Source organism: Apodemus sylvaticus, chromosome 12 (genome assembly GCF_947179515.1).
Source record: "Apodemus sylvaticus chromosome 12, mApoSyl1.1, whole genome shotgun sequence".
NCBI classification, from domain to species: domain Eukaryota; kingdom Metazoa; phylum Chordata; class Mammalia; order Rodentia; family Muridae; genus Apodemus; species Apodemus sylvaticus.
This window is the reverse complement of record NC_067483.1, coordinates 98,382,195-98,401,363: the sequence shown is the minus strand read 5'-3', so window position 1 is coordinate 98,401,363 and position 19,169 is coordinate 98,382,195. Positions and strand designations below refer to the sequence as shown.

Here is a 19,169-nt window from a genome sequence, read left to right as displayed (position 1 = left end):
GACAGGACAGCAGGGGAGAGGGAGATGTAGAGGGAGAGGAAGAGGGAGTGGGAGGCAGAGAATGAGCAGGAGAGGTGTGAAGCTCTGGCACTGGCACTGACTGCGCCCCTTGTGCTGAGGACAGAGTAAGCGAGTTCTAGCTTTACTGATGTCCTTGGAGTGAATTGTGAACTAGATGCTTCTTGGATTGATGGCTTTATACCTGTGGCTGTCCGCTGATGTTTAAGGATTTCAGTTTAGCTCCCTTGGTATACAATACCCAATAGCAAATGAAAACTGATCTGAAAATTCACCCTTAGCTAAGTAGTGAGACTTATTTTAACTCATTCTTTTAAAATTTCATTCATTCATTGTTTTCTCTCTCTCTCTCTCTCTCTCTCTCTCTCTCTCTATGTCTGTGTGTGTGTATGTGTGTACACGCATATCACAGCATACGTCCAGAAGTCAGAGCACAGTCTGCAGAAGTTGATTTTCTCCTTCTGCTCCTGTGGGTCCTTGGAATTGAACTTAGGTCGTCGTCAGACTCAGCTGCACGTGTCTTTACCTGCTGAGCCATCTCACTTGACCATAGCTTATCTTTCATTTCCCAGTTATGGGAACTTTACTGTTGTCATAGAGAATGCATCTGCAGCTTTTCTTGTGCAGACTCTGGCCCCAAACTTAATGAATTATTCTCTTGATATAGTTTTTAATGATTAAATTTCCAACCCTTACAGTTTCCATGATTTTTAAAAAAACATGCAGGTTCTAGTTAGAATATCTCTGTACTCTATAGTCGACTGAGGCACCATTATGGCCAGCACTGTGGGTGCTGTGCTGGGTTATTTCATGCTCGTCTGATGACGCAGGTAGGTGCTGGGTCTAGAGGTGTGTCAGAACATGGGCTGCCTTTCCCTTGGCAGTTCACCGTATGAATAGCTGCTCAGTTAATCTTCCCCAGTAGTCATATTTGTTCATACGGAGTATGTGCCCTGTTCCAGAGGCAGAAGATGGGAGAAAAAGTTAACATGTCACTTTCGAAGGCACCAGCTGCCAGGCTGCCTGCTGGTCCCCAGGTCTGGGCTGGGCACTTTCAGAATGGACTGGTACTATATTCCCTACTACAGTGTACAGCGTTATGCAACACCGTATCTCTGGTGGCCTAGTTATGCCTTAAGCACAAGACTAAACAGTGTTTAACTTAAAGATCTAGTGTGTGGGGATTACAAGTTATCAGGCTTAATGGGAAGAAATAGGTTGCAATTTTTAAAATAATTGGCACTGCATTCAACACTTAGTGAAGTCCACAGAAGACCGTCACACTTTATTGCATATACCACATGCTAGGTCTTTGATATTAATGAACTTTATTGACTGATTTTTTGACTGATTATCTTAGTATTTCATTTTCTTCTGTGGCTCAGTAACTACCAAGGTAGAGATCTCAATTGTTTGTCATTGTTGTTCACAGGCGGCAAACTCTGGTCGCACATCAGTAAATTTCTGAACAGAAGCTCCCGAGAAAGCTTGGACATTCAGGAAACGAGGCCGCCCGTGCCTCCTCAAGTGCGCCTGCAGCAGCCAAGTGCCGGTCCTCAAGGCGGCGGCAGCCTCGAGTCCAGAGGGAGTGACCCGGGGAGCATGGGGAGCATGCTGAAGGCTCTGCCTCTGAAGGCTAGTCTCACCCCGAGTTCTCAAGACGATAGCAACCAGGAAGACGACGGCCAGGACAGCTCTCCCAAGTGGCCAGACTCGGGCTCCAGTTCAGAGGAAGAGTGCACAGCCGGCTACCTAACGCTGTGCAACGAGTATGGGCAGGAAAAGATTGACCTGGCGTCTTTGAACGAGGAGTCTGTCACACAGCCCGAAGGGGACAAGGCTCTTAGGAGTTTCTCAGCGTCCCTCACCACTGACCATGCGAGCCCCAGCACACAGCTCAAGTTCTTCCCTGGAGATGAGGACCTGGAAGCAGTTTCTTCTCCTCGAACATCTGATTCCCTCAGTAGGTCAAAAAACAGCCCCATGGAATTCTTCAGAATAGACAGTAAAGACAGCACAAGTGAACTCCTGGGGCTGGATTTTGGTGAGAAATTACACAGTCTGAAACCAGAGCCTTTGAAAGTGCTCTTTACCCTTGAAGATGGAGACAGCCCTTCTCAGAGTTTTGATATCAGCAAGAGCCAGGGAGAGAGTGAAGCTCAGGACTCCATCAGCAGGGACTCGGATGACTCTGTCCCAGTTATCTCGTTTAAAGAGGCTGCCTCTGAGGATGTCGGTGGTGCCGAGGAAGGAAGGCCTGACCTTCTTGTGAATCTACCTGGTGAACCTCAGCCAACCAAAGAGGCTTCGGCAATGGACCCTACTAAGTTTTCACAGGCCAGTGCAGGCAGGCTGGAAAGTAAACTGCTGGAAGCCCCAGATGTGTTGTGCCTCAGGCTGAGCTCTGAGCAGTGCCAGGGCCTGGGAGAAGGAGGCCCAGAGGAACCGAGCAGTCCCACCGAGTTCGGTCCTGGCGCTATGACCCCAGAGCATGATTCTCAGGCTGATCCTGGGGTGTTATTCACAGCTGCCTTTGATGACAGGAGCTCAAGAGACCAGTCTCCACTCTCCAGCTTGCATTCTGAGTCTGACAGACCAGGGCAGGTGGAGGTAGCGGCCACTGCACGGGACTTGCAAGAAAGCCTCTTCCACATTTCTAGTCCATGCTCAGGTGCTAAAGAACACAGTGCACGCACAGACACTGCCACATCGGAGGAAGTGTTGCTGTTTACAGAACCGACTAAAGAAGAACGGAATTCCCTGTTCCAGAGAGATAAGGAACGACTTGTGGGAGCCGGGGAGGCAGACAAGGAAATCCATCAGATCTTTGAGGACCTGGATAAGCGATTAGCAGTAAGCTCCAGGTTCTTCATCCCCGAGGGCTGCGTTCAGAGATGGGCAGCGGAAATGGTGGTAGCCCTTGACGCCTTGCACAGAGAGGGGATTGTGTGCCGAGATCTGAACCCAAACAACATCTTATTGAATGATGGAGGTCAGGAACTTTCACAAATGCATTTCTTTTTATTCGCTGTTGCTTCCAATTAACTGAGTAGGCGTTTTATCTTGTAATTAGTATCTTCATTTCCTGTCTAGAGCTTCATTATCAGTGCGGCAAATTCACCCCCAGTAATAGCTTCTAGTACTTAATGATGCCATTATTCTTAATGATACTGTTTTTAGCTACAAAAGGAGTAATTACAGTTCGCTTCTGCAGAAAATGGAAGAGAAAAATGTTTTGATTTCTCCTGTCGTTTTGTTTTTAGGACACATTCAGCTAACGTATTTTAGCAGGTGGAGTGAGGTTGAAGATTCCTGTGACAGCGATGCGGCGGCGAGAATGTACTGCGCCCCAGGTTAGAGCACGCGCCTCAAATGCTTCACGTGAAAGGCGTCTCTTCTCCCCTCTGCCTGTCGGCCGTGCTTTCACGAGCGCCTCACGCTTGTCGGCCCACTCACCCCTTCAGCCCTAACGAAGAAAAGTAGGGCATTGAACTGTATGGAGCCAAAGATAGGCCCCTGGGTGTGCAAACACACACATGCACACTCGCTGCTCTTGGTAAAAACATTCATACGTTTCTGGAAACTCACTGTGTTCTTTGAAAGTGTCTTAAGGAAGACCTTGTGTCCCCTAAGCCTCTCCACATGGGCAGACTTTAAATTTTATTAAGATATGGTCTGCTTTTTCTTTTTCTTTTTTTTATTCGATATATTTTTATTTACATTTCAAATGATTTCCCCTTTTCTGGCCCCCCACTCCCTGAAAGTCCCATAAGCCCTCTTCCCTCCCTTCTTTTCTCCCATCCACCCCTTCCTACTTCCCTGATGTTTTATTTTTAACATCACAGATGTGTTTCTGTGGCCGTCCAGGCCTCTATTGGCAGCCATAGTTAAGCACACGCATGGGTTTGAGCTGCCTTCTTGTCAGTGCCATAGGGGGCTCTTAACACCACAGCTTACTCAGGTCTCCTGAGCGCTAAGTCTCAGAAAGGCGCAGACTTTACTCATCCCTTGCCCACGCCCACTGGCTGCCAAGTGTCTCAGGCTGGTGGAGTGGACCTCCTCCACTGGGTGTGGTCTTTATCTGTGCTAGCTCGCCGCAGTGCTGCTGCTCACCTTGCGTAGCTCAGCTTCGCAGGAAGGGATGGTTATGAGGAATGAAAGGGCTTTATTGTGTTTAGGGAAAACTTCCCGTCATAAGAGTTGCTGGGCTGAGGAAAGGTAGGTTTTCAACACAGTGCAAATGCCCAAACTTTCCTTTGTTGCAAACCAGTACTGTCGTGTAGTTAATGAAGAACAAAAACATGTGGTGAAACTGCTCTTGTGTTCACCGGTGCCACGTTCCACCTTGGTAAGAACTAACATTTTACGTTCCAGTTAGCATGGATATATTTGTTAATTACAGTGCATTCAGAGGTTCTAGAATCCACCTGAAACTTGGGAGAGCCTGTAAGTAAAGTGTGTTCTGTCCAGTGTGCCAAGTAGATCAGAGTGAGTGTCGTGGGCGCATGCTTCTGTCCTAACAGTGGCTGTTGGGCTATTTGCCATCTGAGCACATCAAGGCTGGTTCTCCGGATAAAATTATTCCACACAACTCTCAGTTTCACGTGCTGAGTTTATCAGTTTCCAAGTACTGTTCCACATTAACAATTCCAGGTTTAACCGTTTCCAAGCCCTGTCTTGAACGGGAGGAATGCCACTCCTCGCGTTTGGCCAGCAGGTGGCAGTACACCACTAATGGATTCTTCGATTTCTGCCGTCCCCTTCCAGGTTGTCCTTCATAGCATTTGGGGGAAAGAATCCAGCCAAACTGTAGTCTAAAGAGAGGCTTTGTTGTGATTGTTTGCATGAAAGAATTGCACCTTCCAGCTGCTTAGCTGCTCTGTGCATGAGCAACAACGGTCGTACCTCCAACCCTTGGGCAGTTCAACTTTAGCAACAAGGAGAAACCCAGAAACGTAGATCCCTCCTTCTTGTTAACAGGACCTCAAGCCTAGAGAGGCAGAGCCTGCCCCGAGTGACCCTAAAGGGGCTGGAGCCTCAAGCTGCAAAGTGTCCCTTAGGACCGAAAGGGACGCTTGTCCCTTGTCAGTGGCAGAGAGCAGTGGTAGTGGCCCAGCATTTCAGTGGGTAGTGACCATAGCAGAAGGTAAACAGAGTCCCTGGCAGCAATTTCCCTCTCCCACATTCTCCCCTCCCCCCAGCTCTGACCTGAGTCCTGCTGAGATAGTCACTAAAGCCAACGCTCTGCTGCCTGGTTAGAAAGTAAAGTCCAGAGGGTGCTGAACAGAGCTTTGCCCTCTGTTTATCCAGTACCCCTGCCCCTACCCTCCTCCCTCCCAGCCTGCCCCTACCCTCCTCCCTCCCAGGATCCTTATCATCTGTTTGTTCAAAAAACATTACCCACCTGCCTGTACTTTATACTATCACTGCATCCTTTTATCTTGTGGATGATGTGCCTTGATATTTTGAGAAAAATTTCCAGTAACAGATTCGATTTCCATGGACAGAAACTTGAGCAAATGCCAGGCTAGCAGGGGGGCTATTATTCTGTTCTATAAATAAGTTCAGACCAGAAAACACTCACAGAAACCTGGGAATCAACATGTTTTGGTCTAATTGAGGGGGAAAAGCAAGATAGATAAATTTTGAAATGCAAATGATCACCTTCTGTTGTTTAAGAATTGCTTCTGCCAGCTTTGTGATCTTGGATTTAAAGCCACAGACCTCTAGCCATGTCTACGAAGGCAGTCTAGGGCTCACAAGTTTCTGCAATAAAACTAAGAAACTTGAAAAAAAGTTGCCTTTTATGTTAAAGCAAAGAGATCCAGCAATACAAAGACAAAACCTATGGAGCTCTGTCTATCTGTGTCTGTGAAAAACCCAGTGCCTTCAGTGGCTGCAGCTGCGGGTCCATCGAGAGGATCTTGAGAATACGAATTTACAGAGCAGGTCTAGCCCTGTTCTCAAAGTCAGACCTTTCAGGTTCATTTTGTGTCTTTCGATTACTTAGCAAGGTTTTTATTAAATAAACATTACTCATGGTAAATGGCTTCTTTTCATACCACAGACACACAGAATGGTGGGGGAGAAAGAGGAGAAGCAGGGCGGTGATGTGCTAGGTAGGCAGAGGGAACACAGCACTGAGTAGGACCACTGTCCTCTCTCGGCACTGCCTCAGGATCTCCTGGGTGCACTGGGACAGGCGCTGGGTCAGCAGCCAGGGCCAGGGCACTGCTCGCTTCCCTCTGGAGCACTTGCTCGCGGGAACATGGATTTTTACTTCTAATGCTATAGAAACCACAGCTTCACCAAGTTTTTGACCTAAGGATTTGAAATATTTCCCCACTTAGTAGCATAGAATAAATTTTGCTGCAACATTTTTAGTGTAATAGAAAAGAAAAAATACAATGTCAGGGGCTGTAGTTAATGTTTTCATAGCAGTATCTTTTACCATCAAAGGCAGCTAGAAGTAGAACTGATACTCTTAACCATGTGAAATGCAAAGACTGAAAATTCAGGCTAGCTCAGGCGAGCAGAATCGGATACATCTTAGTTACCAAGCTAACAACCTCACCCACACACCTCCTTCCTTCCTTAAACAATATCCTGTGTATCTTCCACTGTTACGTTTCAACCCCTTTGTGAACCCTTCATTTTAAATACTTGAAATTTGCATTGGTATTTCTCAGAGAAGAGTTCCCAGACTGGAGTCTTACAGGCGAGTGTATGTGAACTGGAGGGGACTGACACTGCCTCATCTGCACGCTCCCAGACGGCAGAGGACAGCTTTGCTCCCTCCATTAGGCAATGCCATACTTGAAAACAGCTCACAGCTGACAGTGAAAAGCGAAACAGAATTCACTCTGCAGAATTCAGGGTAGAGCAGGATACTCAAGTGCCTCTGTCCCGTGCTTCCCAGAGAGTCCCCCCACCGACTAGTCACACATAGTCCATGAATATATTTTGGGGGTATAGTCTCTCCTGCCTTTCTCCATAAACACCCTTCCCTCCGTTCCTTTCTTAGTAAGTTTGGTACTAAGCAGTGTACTTCAGTATTTTATATTATAGCTAGGATTCACCCCAGGGATGGATTAATATGTTTTGAGACCATCAGACACTTATTAATTTAGAGATTTTGATGTCATTGAGAATCGCTAGGTCCTTAGGGTTTGTCCCGGACATAGCATTAACATTTGTGTTGATCTTGGACAAGTTATTTAAGATTTTTCAGACCTCCTTTTCATAATAGTAAGTAGATTGTTGAATAGAAATAATCACCTATGTGAATCATATGACACATTTCTTACATAAAAATTGGTCAGAATTCAAGTTCATCAGGTGCAGAATTCCACCTAACAGTTGAGTTCAAGGAATTACTTTACTTGGAAGACTTTTAAAGTATATTTTCATATGTCTGTAGAGTTTTTATAAAAACTATAATGTATGGAAATGAGGGATTTATGGAAAAATTTTCATTAAGAGGAAGAAGCCAGACACCTTAGAATACACCAAAAGATTCTTAACAGGAATAATAAGAATTAAAGAAGCAAGGTTTATTTAAATATGAGCATTTAAGAGTTGTAGAATGATTTCACCAAACAGGAACAAAATAAAGCTGTGTCCTCGGAAATTATGAGGACGTAGTGAGGAAACGGCCTGTGGTCTCAGGCAGGCTTTTCCTCTCTGGAGAAAGTAGTGGAAGGCGAGGCCAGGTTTAAAGCTAACTTGAGAAGAGCTGCATTTGTGGCTTGGTAGAATTTGCCCTTGAGCAAAAGGATCAGTAGGTCCCGGGTACATAGGCATTTCTGTGTTTCTGCACTGATCAGCAAGTGTCTTTCATCTTTGGCTTTCTGTAAAGCCAACCTGTTTCTTTCAAGGTGAGTGAACTGTGCAGTTTCCAGAAAAGAGCAGGGGTTTCACACTTGTACCCCACCACATGCCGAAGCAGAGGGCGTCCTTCCTGTCAGTCAGGGAAGCCCGTCTGCCACTCAGGAGAGGGAGGGATGGATGTGGGAATGTGGAAGGCTTGAGGGTCTGCTGCCTTGGGGCCTACCCAGACCCAGCTCGGAAGGGTCCTGGAGCCTCACGCGCACCCTGACTTGGCCTGGCACCTTCACCGAGCTCAGTTCCCAGTGTTTTGAGGTCACTGGCCACAGAGTGAGAACGGAGAATGAGATGGTGGACACTGAAGCGCTGAACTCCTGCCATTTAGTATCTTAGAGCTATGTATGTCTGGGCCTCGAAGGGAAGAAACTCGTCCGCTCCTACAATTAAAGACTGTGCAAGGGTGGTCAGTAGTTAGTGCTCTCACAGGAGTCAGTGCTCTCACAGGAGTCAGTCCTCACACAGCAGTCAGTGCTCACACAGCACTCAGTGCTCACACAGCAGTCAGTGCTCACACAGCAGTCAGTGCTCACACAGGAGTCAGTGCTCACACAGCAGTCAGTGCTCACACAGGAGTCAGTGCTCACACAGCAGTCAGTGCTCACACAGGAGTCAGTAGTGCTCACACAGCAGTCAGTGCTCACACAGCAGTCAGTGCTCACACAGCAGTCAGTGCTCACACAGCAGTCAGTGCTCACACAGAAGTCAGTGCTCACACAGCAGTCAGTGCTCACACAGCAGTTAGTGCTCACACAGGAGTCGGTGCTCATACAGAAGTCAGTGCTCACACAGCAGTCAGTGCTCACACAGCAGTCAGTGCTCACACAGCAGTCAGTGCTCACACAGGAGTCAGTGCTCACACAGCAGTCAGTGCTCACACAGCAGTCAGTAGTGCTCACACAGCAGTCAGTGCTCATACAGCAGTCAGTAGTGCTCACACAGCAGTCAGTGCTCATACAGAAGTCAGTGCTCACACAGCAGTCAGTGCTCACACAGCAGTTAGTGCTCACACAGGAGTCAGTGCTCACACAGAAGTCAGTGCTCACACAGCAGTCAGTGCTCACACAGCAGTCAGTGCGCACACAGCAGTCAGTGCTCACACAGCAGTCAGTGCTCTCACAGCAGTCAGTGCTCACACAGCAGTCAGTGCTCACACAGCAGTCAGTGCTCATACAGAAGTCAGTGCTCACACAGCAGTCAGTGCTCACACAGCAGTCAGTGCTCACACAGCAGTCAGTGCGCACACAGCAGTTAGTGCACACACAGCAGTCAGTGCGCACACAGCAGTCAGTGCACACACAGCAGTCAGTGCTCACACAGCAGTCAGTGCTCACACAGCAGTCAGTGCTCTCACAGCAGTCAGTGCTCACACAGCAGTTAGTGCTCACACAGAAGTCAGTGCTCACACAGCAGTCAGTGCTCACACAGCAGTCAGTGCTCACACAGCAGTCAGTGCTCTCACAGCAGTCAGTGCTCACACAGCAGTCAGTGCTCACACAGAAGTCAGTGCTCACACAGCAGTCAGTGCTCACACAGCAGTCAGTGCTCACACAGCAGTCAGTGCGCACACAGCAGTCAGTGCGCACACAGCAGTCAGTGCGCACACAGCAGTCAGTGCGCACACAGCAGTCAGTGCTCACACAGCAGTCAGTGCTCTCACAGCAGTCAGTGCTCACACAGCAGTCAGTGCTCACACAGCAGTCAGTGCTCATACAGAAGTCAGTGCTCACACAGCAGTCAGTGCTCACACAGCAGTCAGTGCTCACACAGCAGTCAGTGCGCACACAGCAGTTAGTGCGCACACAGCAGTCAGTGCGCACACAGCAGTCAGTGCTCACACAGCAGTCAGTGCTCACACAGCAGTCAGTGCTCTCACAGCAGTCAGTGCTCACACAGCAGTTAGTGCTCACACAGAAGTCAGTGCTCACACAGCAGTCAGTGCTCACACAGCAGTCAGTGCTCACACAGCAGTCAGTGCTCTCACAGCAGTCAGTGCTCTCACAGCAGTCAGTGCTCACACAGCAGTCAGTGCGCACACAGCAGTCAGTGCGCACACAGCAGTCAGTGCGCACACAGCAGTCAGTGCGCACACAGCAGTCAGTGCTCACACAGCAGTCAGTAGTGCTCACACAGCAGTCAGTGCTCATACAGCAGTCAGTAGTGCTCACACAGCAGTCAGTGCTCATACAGAAGTCAGTGCTCACACAGCAGTCAGTGCTCACACAGCAGTTAGTGCTCACACAGGAGTTAGTGCTCACACAGAAGTCAGTGCTCACACAGCAGTCAGTGCTCACACAGGAGTCAGTGCTCACACAGCAGTCAGTGCTCTCACAGCAGTCAGTGCTCACACAGCAGTCAGTGCGCACACAGCAGTCAGTGCTCACACAGCAGTCAGTGCTCTCACAGCAGTCAGTGCTCTCACAGCAGTCAGTGCTCACACAGGAGTCAGTGCGCACACAGCAGTCAGTGCTCTCACAGCAGTCAGTGCTCACACAGGAGTCAGTGCGCACACAGCAGTCAGTGCTCACACAGGAGTCAGTGCTCTCACAGCAGTCAGTGCTCACACAGGAGTCAGTGCTCACACAGCAGTCAGTGCTCACACAGAAGTCAGTGCTCACACAGCAGTCAGTGCGCACACAGCAGTCAGTGCGCACACAGCAGTCAGTGCGCACACAGCAGTCAGTGCTCACACAGCAGTCAGTGCTCACACAGGAGAGGTGAAGCTCAGCGCCACTTTCTGTGTCCCTCCACCCAGCCTGGCATTCCGTGGCAAGGGCAGCATCGGGAACTGCTGTAGCTCACAGAGCCAGCTGCCTTGTTTCGGCTCTTCCTGTTGGAGGTTCTAGTTCAGGCTCAGCTGGAGCAGTTGTTGGACAGCACACAGGAGTGGGTGGGGCCAGGAATTCCTCTCATGCCTGGGTCCCAAGATCTTCCTCAATACCCGTCCCCAGTGACCTAAAGACCTCCTACAAGGCCCCAGCCCTTAAACACTCCTTGGCTTCCTATAGTGCTAAGCTGGGGACAAGTCCTTCAGCACTCAGACCCTTGGGGACTTTACTATCCAGACTTTGGACCATTAAGAGGAGGTTAATTTAGCCTGGTGTTTTCACCAACCCCCTTCCTTTCTGATCTTGTGCAGGCTTTTTCTTCAGGGAAGAAATCCTGGAAGCTGGGCCTGCAGAATAACTAATGCTTCCTATCTTGATGTTGGCGTTGATTTGGGACAGTTAGGCAACTGACTACAGTGCTGTACTGTCATCAGGAAGTCAGGTGACTTTCTCTGATTAGCAGAGAAGACAGAAGGCTGAATCATAGAGTGTGTATGCCTGTGCCTGTGTGTGCGTGCGTGCGTGCGTGCGTGCGTGCGTGCGCGCGTGTGTGTGCCTCTGCCCATGCTTGACTCACACACATGAAGACCATAGTCTGGTGTGTTCTACTATTGCTTTTCACGTTGTTTTTGCGGCAGTCTTTGAGTAAATGTGGGACTAGCCATTAGGCTAGACTGCCTGCCTAGGAAGCCCGTGGCTTTCTGCCTGTTCTGTGCCCTGCTGCTCCACCACGCCTGACTTTTAGTGAGTTTGGAGTTTTGGACTCAGGTCTCACGTCTGTGCAGCAAGCACTGCACCCTGAGCTCCCCCGCTGGCCCACAGTGCTTAATCTTAGGCACTGAGTTCTGAGGATTGAGGAGCTGCTTCCATGTAAACTGTAACCCCATTTCCTGTAAAGTCTTGTCTGTTTCTGGTCTCCATGCCACATCGAAGGCTTATTCTTTATAAGCAATTCTGCACAAACATTTCCCTCAGGTAAACGTCTGGAAATGCTAAAGTTTTAAGAAGTTAATGGCATACCACATCTGGGGCTTACTCCTTCTATGTGATTCTTCATAAATACTTCCTTTAGATAATGTCTGGAAGTGCTATGGTTCTTAAAAAGTTAGCAGTGGTAAGGCAGGTGGCTGCAGAAGCGCTTAACCACGGAGCGTGCTGCCTGGGCCTGCCCAGCCCTGCAGAGCCACGGGAAGGACGAACACCCTCTCATCCTCAGTTTCCAGTTAGCCTTTTCTCATCCATCAATGTCCGGCTTTGGTCAGGAGCGCAGTGACCCCGATGGCCATTCAGGGCAGAGTTGTGAGATGATCAGTGCAGATGGGGCATGCTGTTGGTTTTCTCTGCTGGAAGTGTGGGCTGCGGGGGGGCGGGGAGGGGGAAGCAGGACTGTAGCGGTAGGAATCAGTCGTCCAGAGGCTGCATGGCTCCTAACCCTCCGTATCTCGTCTCCAGAGAAAACAGCATCGGCTGATACCCATAAACTCCTTGAACAAGTTATTTTTGGCCCCAGAGTGCTGGATCACGTGAAACCAAAGTGTTTTGGCTCAGGTTGTGCAGGTAATTCAGGAAAGTCTAGAACACAGTTGCCAGGTCACCCTAAGGAGAAATTTGGGCCTAAGTTGGAGGCCTAACGTGAGCCAGCCCATTCGGCCTGTGGTCCTATCCTGTTTTTCACCCACAACACACTGGATTAGGAGCGCAAGGCAGGAAGCAAGGCTGGAGCCCAAGGTGAGGCCAGAGCAGGGCTGTGCAAGGTGGCGGAGCGCGTGCCTTGTGTCCTGGAAGGACAGGGTGAGGTGCTACCGTAGTCGTCCTTGGGCAGCTCGCTAGCTGGTTAGAGCCACGTGGCTCTGGGGACATCCGAACATCTAGACTGTTCTTATGCCACGCTTGACAAATGTGCCACACGCACAAGCAATGGAGCAGTGACAGAACTTGGGAACTACAGAATGGACAGTTGGGCTCACAGTGTTCAAAAGGATGGGCTGAGAGGTGGTGGCTCCTGCTTGTCTATCTGTCTGTGAATTACGACCTGCCTTGGAGACGCTGTGAACACTTAGGCAGATAACATTTACTTGTTCAGATGAACTGGCTTTGAACCTGAGGTCCCTATAAATAGCTCTGAATTTTCAGACTTAAATTTCAGCTGCTAAGCTTTGATAATTTTGTTTATAGATATTAGAGGAAACATCCACACCTGTAACGAAACTCAGATTTGAAGACTGGGGAATAGGATGTAGCTCAGGGACAGCCCTAGGTGTATAGTCATTAATATTGCAAGCAAGTTTTACACTCTGTTGCTATGGCTTCATTTGTAACATTTTGTCTTAGTTGTGGGAACTTAAAAACAAATGTGTGTAAGCTGGACCTGGTAGCACACACCTGCCTCAGCCACATCTGGGAGGCTGAGATGGGAGAGTCCCGAGTTCCTGGTTAGAAGGCTCTGTCTCGGCTCTTAATTCTCCAAGAAAGTATTTTCCCTGTACCTAAAGTAATGCCCTGGGCTTAGCTAGGTGGTGTGTCTGTTTATAATTCTGTTTTTGAAAACATTTAAAAAAAAATCTGACAGCAGTGGTCCCAGGAGAACTCAGCAGGTGTCAGTTTGTCAGTCAGGTACTGACTGCATCAGGTCCTGGGTTCCTCATGGTGAGCAGAGACAGGAGGCCTGGACTCCCCTCTTGGCCCGGCTTGCTTTCTGCCAGGCATTTGCCAACCTTTTCACTTTCCATAGGCCCATGGCACACGCAGCAGAGCAAACCGCCACCCAGAGGCAGCTACTGTAAGAGGTGTCACTCCACTCCCCAGCTGAAGCCACTGTCAGCTACTGCAGTTAGCAGCCGAGTGACTCCCACTGCCGTTGTCTATAATCTGTGTTCCACTTGCCACCCTGTGCGCATCAGATGCTGTTTAAACTTCATAGTCTACATGGAGTAAAAGTGCAGAGGACTTGAGATGGAGCATGGCTCTTAAAACAAATATTCCAGGATCTTTGTGGGTACTTTGAATGCTTTGAATGAACAGTGTTACGAGATGCAATTGGATTATGTATTCCACACACATTTATTAAGTGCCTCCTGTGTTCCAGAAACTATGCTCGGGAGCCAGAAATAAAGACATAATTGGTATAATATTGACAGTTACTTTTGAAGTTATATCAAAGGAGACTACCCCAACAGAGGACATATACAACTGGCTAACTAGGATGTTAATAGACCTTCATAGGCAGCTAGTTATATTTACAGAATGGAATTGCACTGAGCTAACAAAAGGCATGCTTAGCTGTCCCCCTTGCCACAGTTGAGTCCACAGAATGCTGGACACAAAATGCTTTCCTGCGTGTTTCCTTCTCTCTGGTCTTTAGCCATCAGCTGTAGTGGACGACTAATGCTTAGCCCCCGCATAGAAAATCTTTACACACAGCAAGAGCTGGAGAGAAATTGACTAGGATTTTGTAATTCTGGTCCCTTTCAATTAGCAGCAGATGCTGCAGGGAGAGCTTGTGCGTGTGGGAGCGTGGGACTAATGCTTCCCAGCGCTAGCTAAGGGACACGTGTCGCGGGAGAAAGATGTTCTTTCCCCTGGCTCATGTGAATCACTAGTGACAGATGGCGTTATCAACGCACCTTTCTTTACTGTGTGCGAGCATGCTGACGCCTGGCTTCTTGTAAGAACTTTGCAAAATCTTGACTACTTTAAATTTTACAAAATACTTAAGAATTTTACAAGAATTTAGACATGCCAAGCTCCCCACAAACACACACACACAAACACACACACACACACACAGTGTTATAAATGTGTGCATGGTGCTTGATTTTAAATGCATAAAATTTTGCCTTTATATTTATATTGTTTCTCTTTGACCCTAAAAGGCGATATGTTTTTGTTTGCTTTTCCAAGAGAGAGTTTGGATTTCTAAGAGCTAGTTACTCAGGGGCTGCACATACGAGGTGGTTTGGTTGCTAATGCTCCTGCTACACAGACAGGATTTGTGTTTGCCCAAGCACCCACATAAAAAGCCGGCACATCTTTCACCCAGCACTCGGTTAGGTTAGACAGAGGGAATCCTGGAGAACACTGGCCACCCAGTCTAGCCAAGCTGGCCATTCTAGGTACAGTGACTGTCGTCTCAGAAGATAAGTGGAGAACATATGAGGAAGACCCCTGATGTCCAACCTGTAACCATCACTAACATGCACACACATGTGTACACACAAGGTCAGACGCTTAGTGCAGTCAGTACTGATGCGCGCGTGCACACACACACACACACACACACACACACACGCACACAAGGTCAGACAGTGTAGCTACTACTAACATGCATACGCACAGGTCAGGCACTAGACAATGTAGTCAGCATTGACAGGCACATAGGCCAAGGTCAGGCACTCAGTGTAGTCATGCTTGCACACACACAAAGTCAGGCACTCAGTTTTTGTTTTTTGACAATTTGCAAACCAGAGGATCCTGTAGCATAAATCGTCTGTGTTTCTCACTCTTTTACAAAGAGAACTTCTGCTATCAACTTAGTGTAGTGTGTGAGTCTATGGCTTTACAATTGGTCCATGACTGATATATGCTTATTATGTTACTGATGAGGCACTGCGTGAGTGTGTAAATGTTGGCTTAATATGGTATTATTTAAAAACTTCATTTACTATAATTTCTGCTTTTTCACTGAGTTTTATTTTTCCCCCCGAAAAGAAAAGAAGTTAAGTGTCCAACACTTATGTATTTACAAGTTTGTCTATGAAGAACAATGTAGCTATGCAGAGATCCATAGGTACATAGATAAGCGCCCCTTCTGCCTGCCCTGGCTATGCAGACATCTATAGGTATGTGTGGATAAGCGCCCCTTCTGCCTGCCCTGGCTATGCAGACATCTATAGGTATGTGTGGATAAGCGCCCCTTCTGCCTGCCCTGGCTATGCAGACATCTATAGGTATGTGTAGATAAGCGCCCCTTCTGCCTGCCCTGGCTATGCAGACATCTATAGGTATGTGTAGATAAGCGCCCCTTCTGCCTGCCCTGGCTATGCAGACATCTATAGGTATGTGTGGATAAGCGCCCCTTCTGCCTGCCCTTGGATGTGTGTGTGTGTGTATGTGTGTGTTTGCTTTTTGAGACAGTCTTACACTGTAGCCCAAGATGGCCTGGAACTCACTACGTAGCCTAGACTCATTTCAAACTCACGAATCCTCCTGCTTCCAACTAACTCCCAAGGGTTGGAATTACAGGTGTGATCTACCATGCCTTTATCTAGGAGGAATATTTAAATAATTATCCTAAATTAAAGTAGAATTTTTAGAGAATAACTTAGAGAAATCCAGTGGGCACAGCGTGCTGCTGGGAAAGATCGTTAACCGTCCCGAGAAGGCAGTTAACGGCTTGTAAACAAAAACAGATTCTGAATTTGGAATGTTGGGGACCACAGCGCTTAAAATGCACGGTTGATTCATCTTCAGGAGGCTTTGTAGGAGGCTTTGTAGAAACTCACTCAAAGCCTTGGTGAGTTTAATCTGCATTTTCTAGTTTACTCAATTTTCAAGTGTGGCTTCCAGAAGAGTCTTGGCTCTGGCTTTGGTTTTATTTTTCACTTGAGCCTTTGATACACGCTTAGTTGACATTGCATGATCTGGAGCCGCACCCCTGGTACTGCAGAGGTGAAGGTGGCCCTGACTCTGTGTGCGGGAATTGTGCCCTGGCCTCCAGGGTCTGTCAGATTCCCTGAAGCCTGTGAGCGGGTGAGGCTTGGTTTCTTTGCCACTTGCCACATGGTTAGAGATGCTTCTTTGTGGATAGGGGCAGGATCTCCTTTTGTAAGCAGGTACTCCTTGCATGCAGGACTTTTCTGCTTAGCCTCTGAGTGCTGGGATCGTAGGCTGCCGCCACAGGCTCAGAAGTAAGTCCACACATCCCACTTTATTCCTAATGACTCAGGAGCTGGTTCCCTGTGTTCTGCTTTGGCTGTAAGGAGGAGGAGACTCAGAAGACTGGCAGTCACGGGCTAAGGGACTCACCTTCTACTAAGGGTTTTAGGAAGCCGTGGATGGTCAGCATTGATAAGACCACACTGTTTTTCGGAAAACTCCTGTGGCTCGTTGAGGTTCTGTGAGACAGTCAACCCTAGTAGGACAAAGGTGCCGTCACATACGTGATACTGCAGCCAAGAAACATGGTGGTTGAATCTTCAGTCGCGGAATTAAGATTCTGTACTGAAGTTAGGAACTAGAATGGGTTATTCGATAAGATTCTGTCGAGTTCTGTGAACTGTTGGCACATGCTGTGTGGCCTCATCAGTTTTCCAGTGAGCTGGAATATAATTCAAGCTGCTTCCGTGTCTTCACACTGTGAGAAGAGGGTGACGCTCCTTCCTTGAACAGGCCTGAGGGGAGGGAGGGAGGGAGGCAGGGAGGGAAGGAGGGAGGCCGGCAGGCAGGCAGGCACAGTTGTGGCAGTGGATGGAAATGGAGATGGAGCACCCCTGTTCACCTCGGTGTTCCCCACTGCTTGGCATCTTAGGAGAGGAGAAGTCGTGAGAACAGCTCTTGAGCGCTTTAAGACGCGGCAGTGAACAGAGGGGAAGAAGTGGCTGACCTCACGTAGAACAGTGCCGCCAGAGCCTAGACAAAATCCTTTGATTCCTGGACGCCACCATCTCGTCGTGTTTTTGTGAGAAGAGCCTAAGAAGTGGTTTTCTGAGGGGAACATGTTTTCTCTGGTCACTTTGCTCAGTGCCTATGAGACCCCTGTGCTTGTGGGACAAGGACACTTCCCAGCCCAGAGGTTGCCATGACAGTGGTTGTGTTGGGGCACACAAGAAATTAACATGTGGGGTATGCAAGAAAACCAAGTTGAAATTGGCAGACTGTCCTTTCACAGGCCTCAGTGAATTTTCAAAATGAAGTTAGTTTTAAAAAGGGATTCCCGGCTTCCCTGCTACACAGTGCTCAAAAAAACAGCCACACCACTGTATGTGGCGTTTCCTTACAGTCTCTACAGTAAAGATTTAGTTTTGTCTCAGTGTGGGGTGAGTGCGCAGTGTGTGTCGGGTTGTACCCGGGGCTGCTGTACCCGTGGGCTTCTGGCTGGCCTGGCTGTGCCTCCGTCTCCCTGTGGGGTGCTGGGTTGTGGATGTCAGCCATCACACCCGGCTCTCACGTGGGCGCCATGCTTGTGCACCTTTACCCACTGAGCCACCTCACTGGCCACATGTGGACGTGCAGTGACGTGTCAACCGTCTCATAGCTGCTTGTGTAAGTCAGTGCCCTGGCTCTGGCTAGAGTTGTAATATTTTTGAAATTTTGCAAGTAAAGCAGTTTTAGAGCAGTGGGTTTGACAGCCACAAAAAACCTCAGTTACTTTTTAGCCATGTAATTTCATCTTATATATTAAAGGCTTTATATAATTTATTAAAAGAAATAATTATTTTTCAGGGCCATTTAAAAGGCAGCCAACAGCATGCATTCTGACAACGAAGAGAAGAGGGGCTTTGTTTAAATCTATGAAACAGTTCAGGAGCACATAGCTCCCTTAGGTAACTCTGCCGTGGATTAGACTCTCCTAGGAAAGCCGGGCACAGCAGCTGTGACCCCAGTGACACCGCAATGAGGTTCAGAACTGCATGCACGCCGTGCACAGCGCAGTGGCCTTATATTCTTGCACATAGCTCTCAGGTGGCTGGCAGTCTCTTTAGGGTCTCTTGTGATTTATGAATGGAATGTTCTCTGAGGCTGCGTGCCGAGGTGTGGCTGCAGACTGGGCTTCCGGGAAGTGAGGGTTTGATGGCCCTGATGTTGTCAGCAGGGTGAGCAGTTGATGGAGTGCTGATGGCAGGCCTCCTGGCAGAGGAGGCGGCTCGCTCAAGGCATGTGCTGGCAAGGTGAGCCTTGTCCCCAGCTTCCTGGTCTCCATGAAGTGAGAGCTTTGCTTCATCATGCCACATTTCCCTTCCTTTTCTGGAGCCATAAGCCAGGAAGCTGTCCAGCCTGCACTGGAGCTGCAGACTATGAGCCAAAGCAAGTGCCTGGAGTGACATCAGATACTTTGTCATAGAGATGAGAACCAGTGTAAGGCCCAGGTGCCTTCAGAGCATGGACCTGGTTGCGTCTGAGAGAGAACCAGGGGAGAGGAAGAGAAGCAGGATGAGGGATGAGGGAGGACACAGCCGCAGCTCGAGGCACAGTGCAAGTGTCTCCACAGTGGCCGTGCCTGTGGGGCGTCCCGAGGAGCTAGTGCACACAGAGAAGTGAGAAAGGAAGTTTTCTTTATTCCCACGGGGCCATCACCCGCTTGCTGTCCACAACTGAAGCGTGTTGGTAATTGTCTACCTGTCAGACGCCTGGACAGTGTGACCAGGGGTTTTAAATCTCAGTCTTAGAGGCTGGCTGGCCAAATCCACAGCACGGTGAAGGGTCCGCCCTCCGGGTCTGTCC

The 19,169-nt window shown here is 48.6% G+C and overlaps 1 protein-coding gene across 6 annotated transcripts in view; it reads left to right on the top strand.

The window, feature by feature from the left end:
* Window positions 1-19,169, top strand: part of Rps6kc1 (ribosomal protein S6 kinase C1) — a 144,728-nt gene that overhangs the window by 114,296 nt on the left and 11,263 nt on the right. For all 6 annotated transcript variants that reach the window (XM_052200297.1, XM_052200298.1, XM_052200296.1 and 3 more), the window contains 2 exons: window positions 1,451-3,010; window positions 3,282-3,371. In XM_052200297.1, coding sequence (XP_052056257.1) covers window positions 1,451-3,010; window positions 3,282-3,371 — 1,650 coding nt within the window. The remainder of the gene's footprint in view (window positions 1-1,450; window positions 3,011-3,281; window positions 3,372-19,169) is intronic.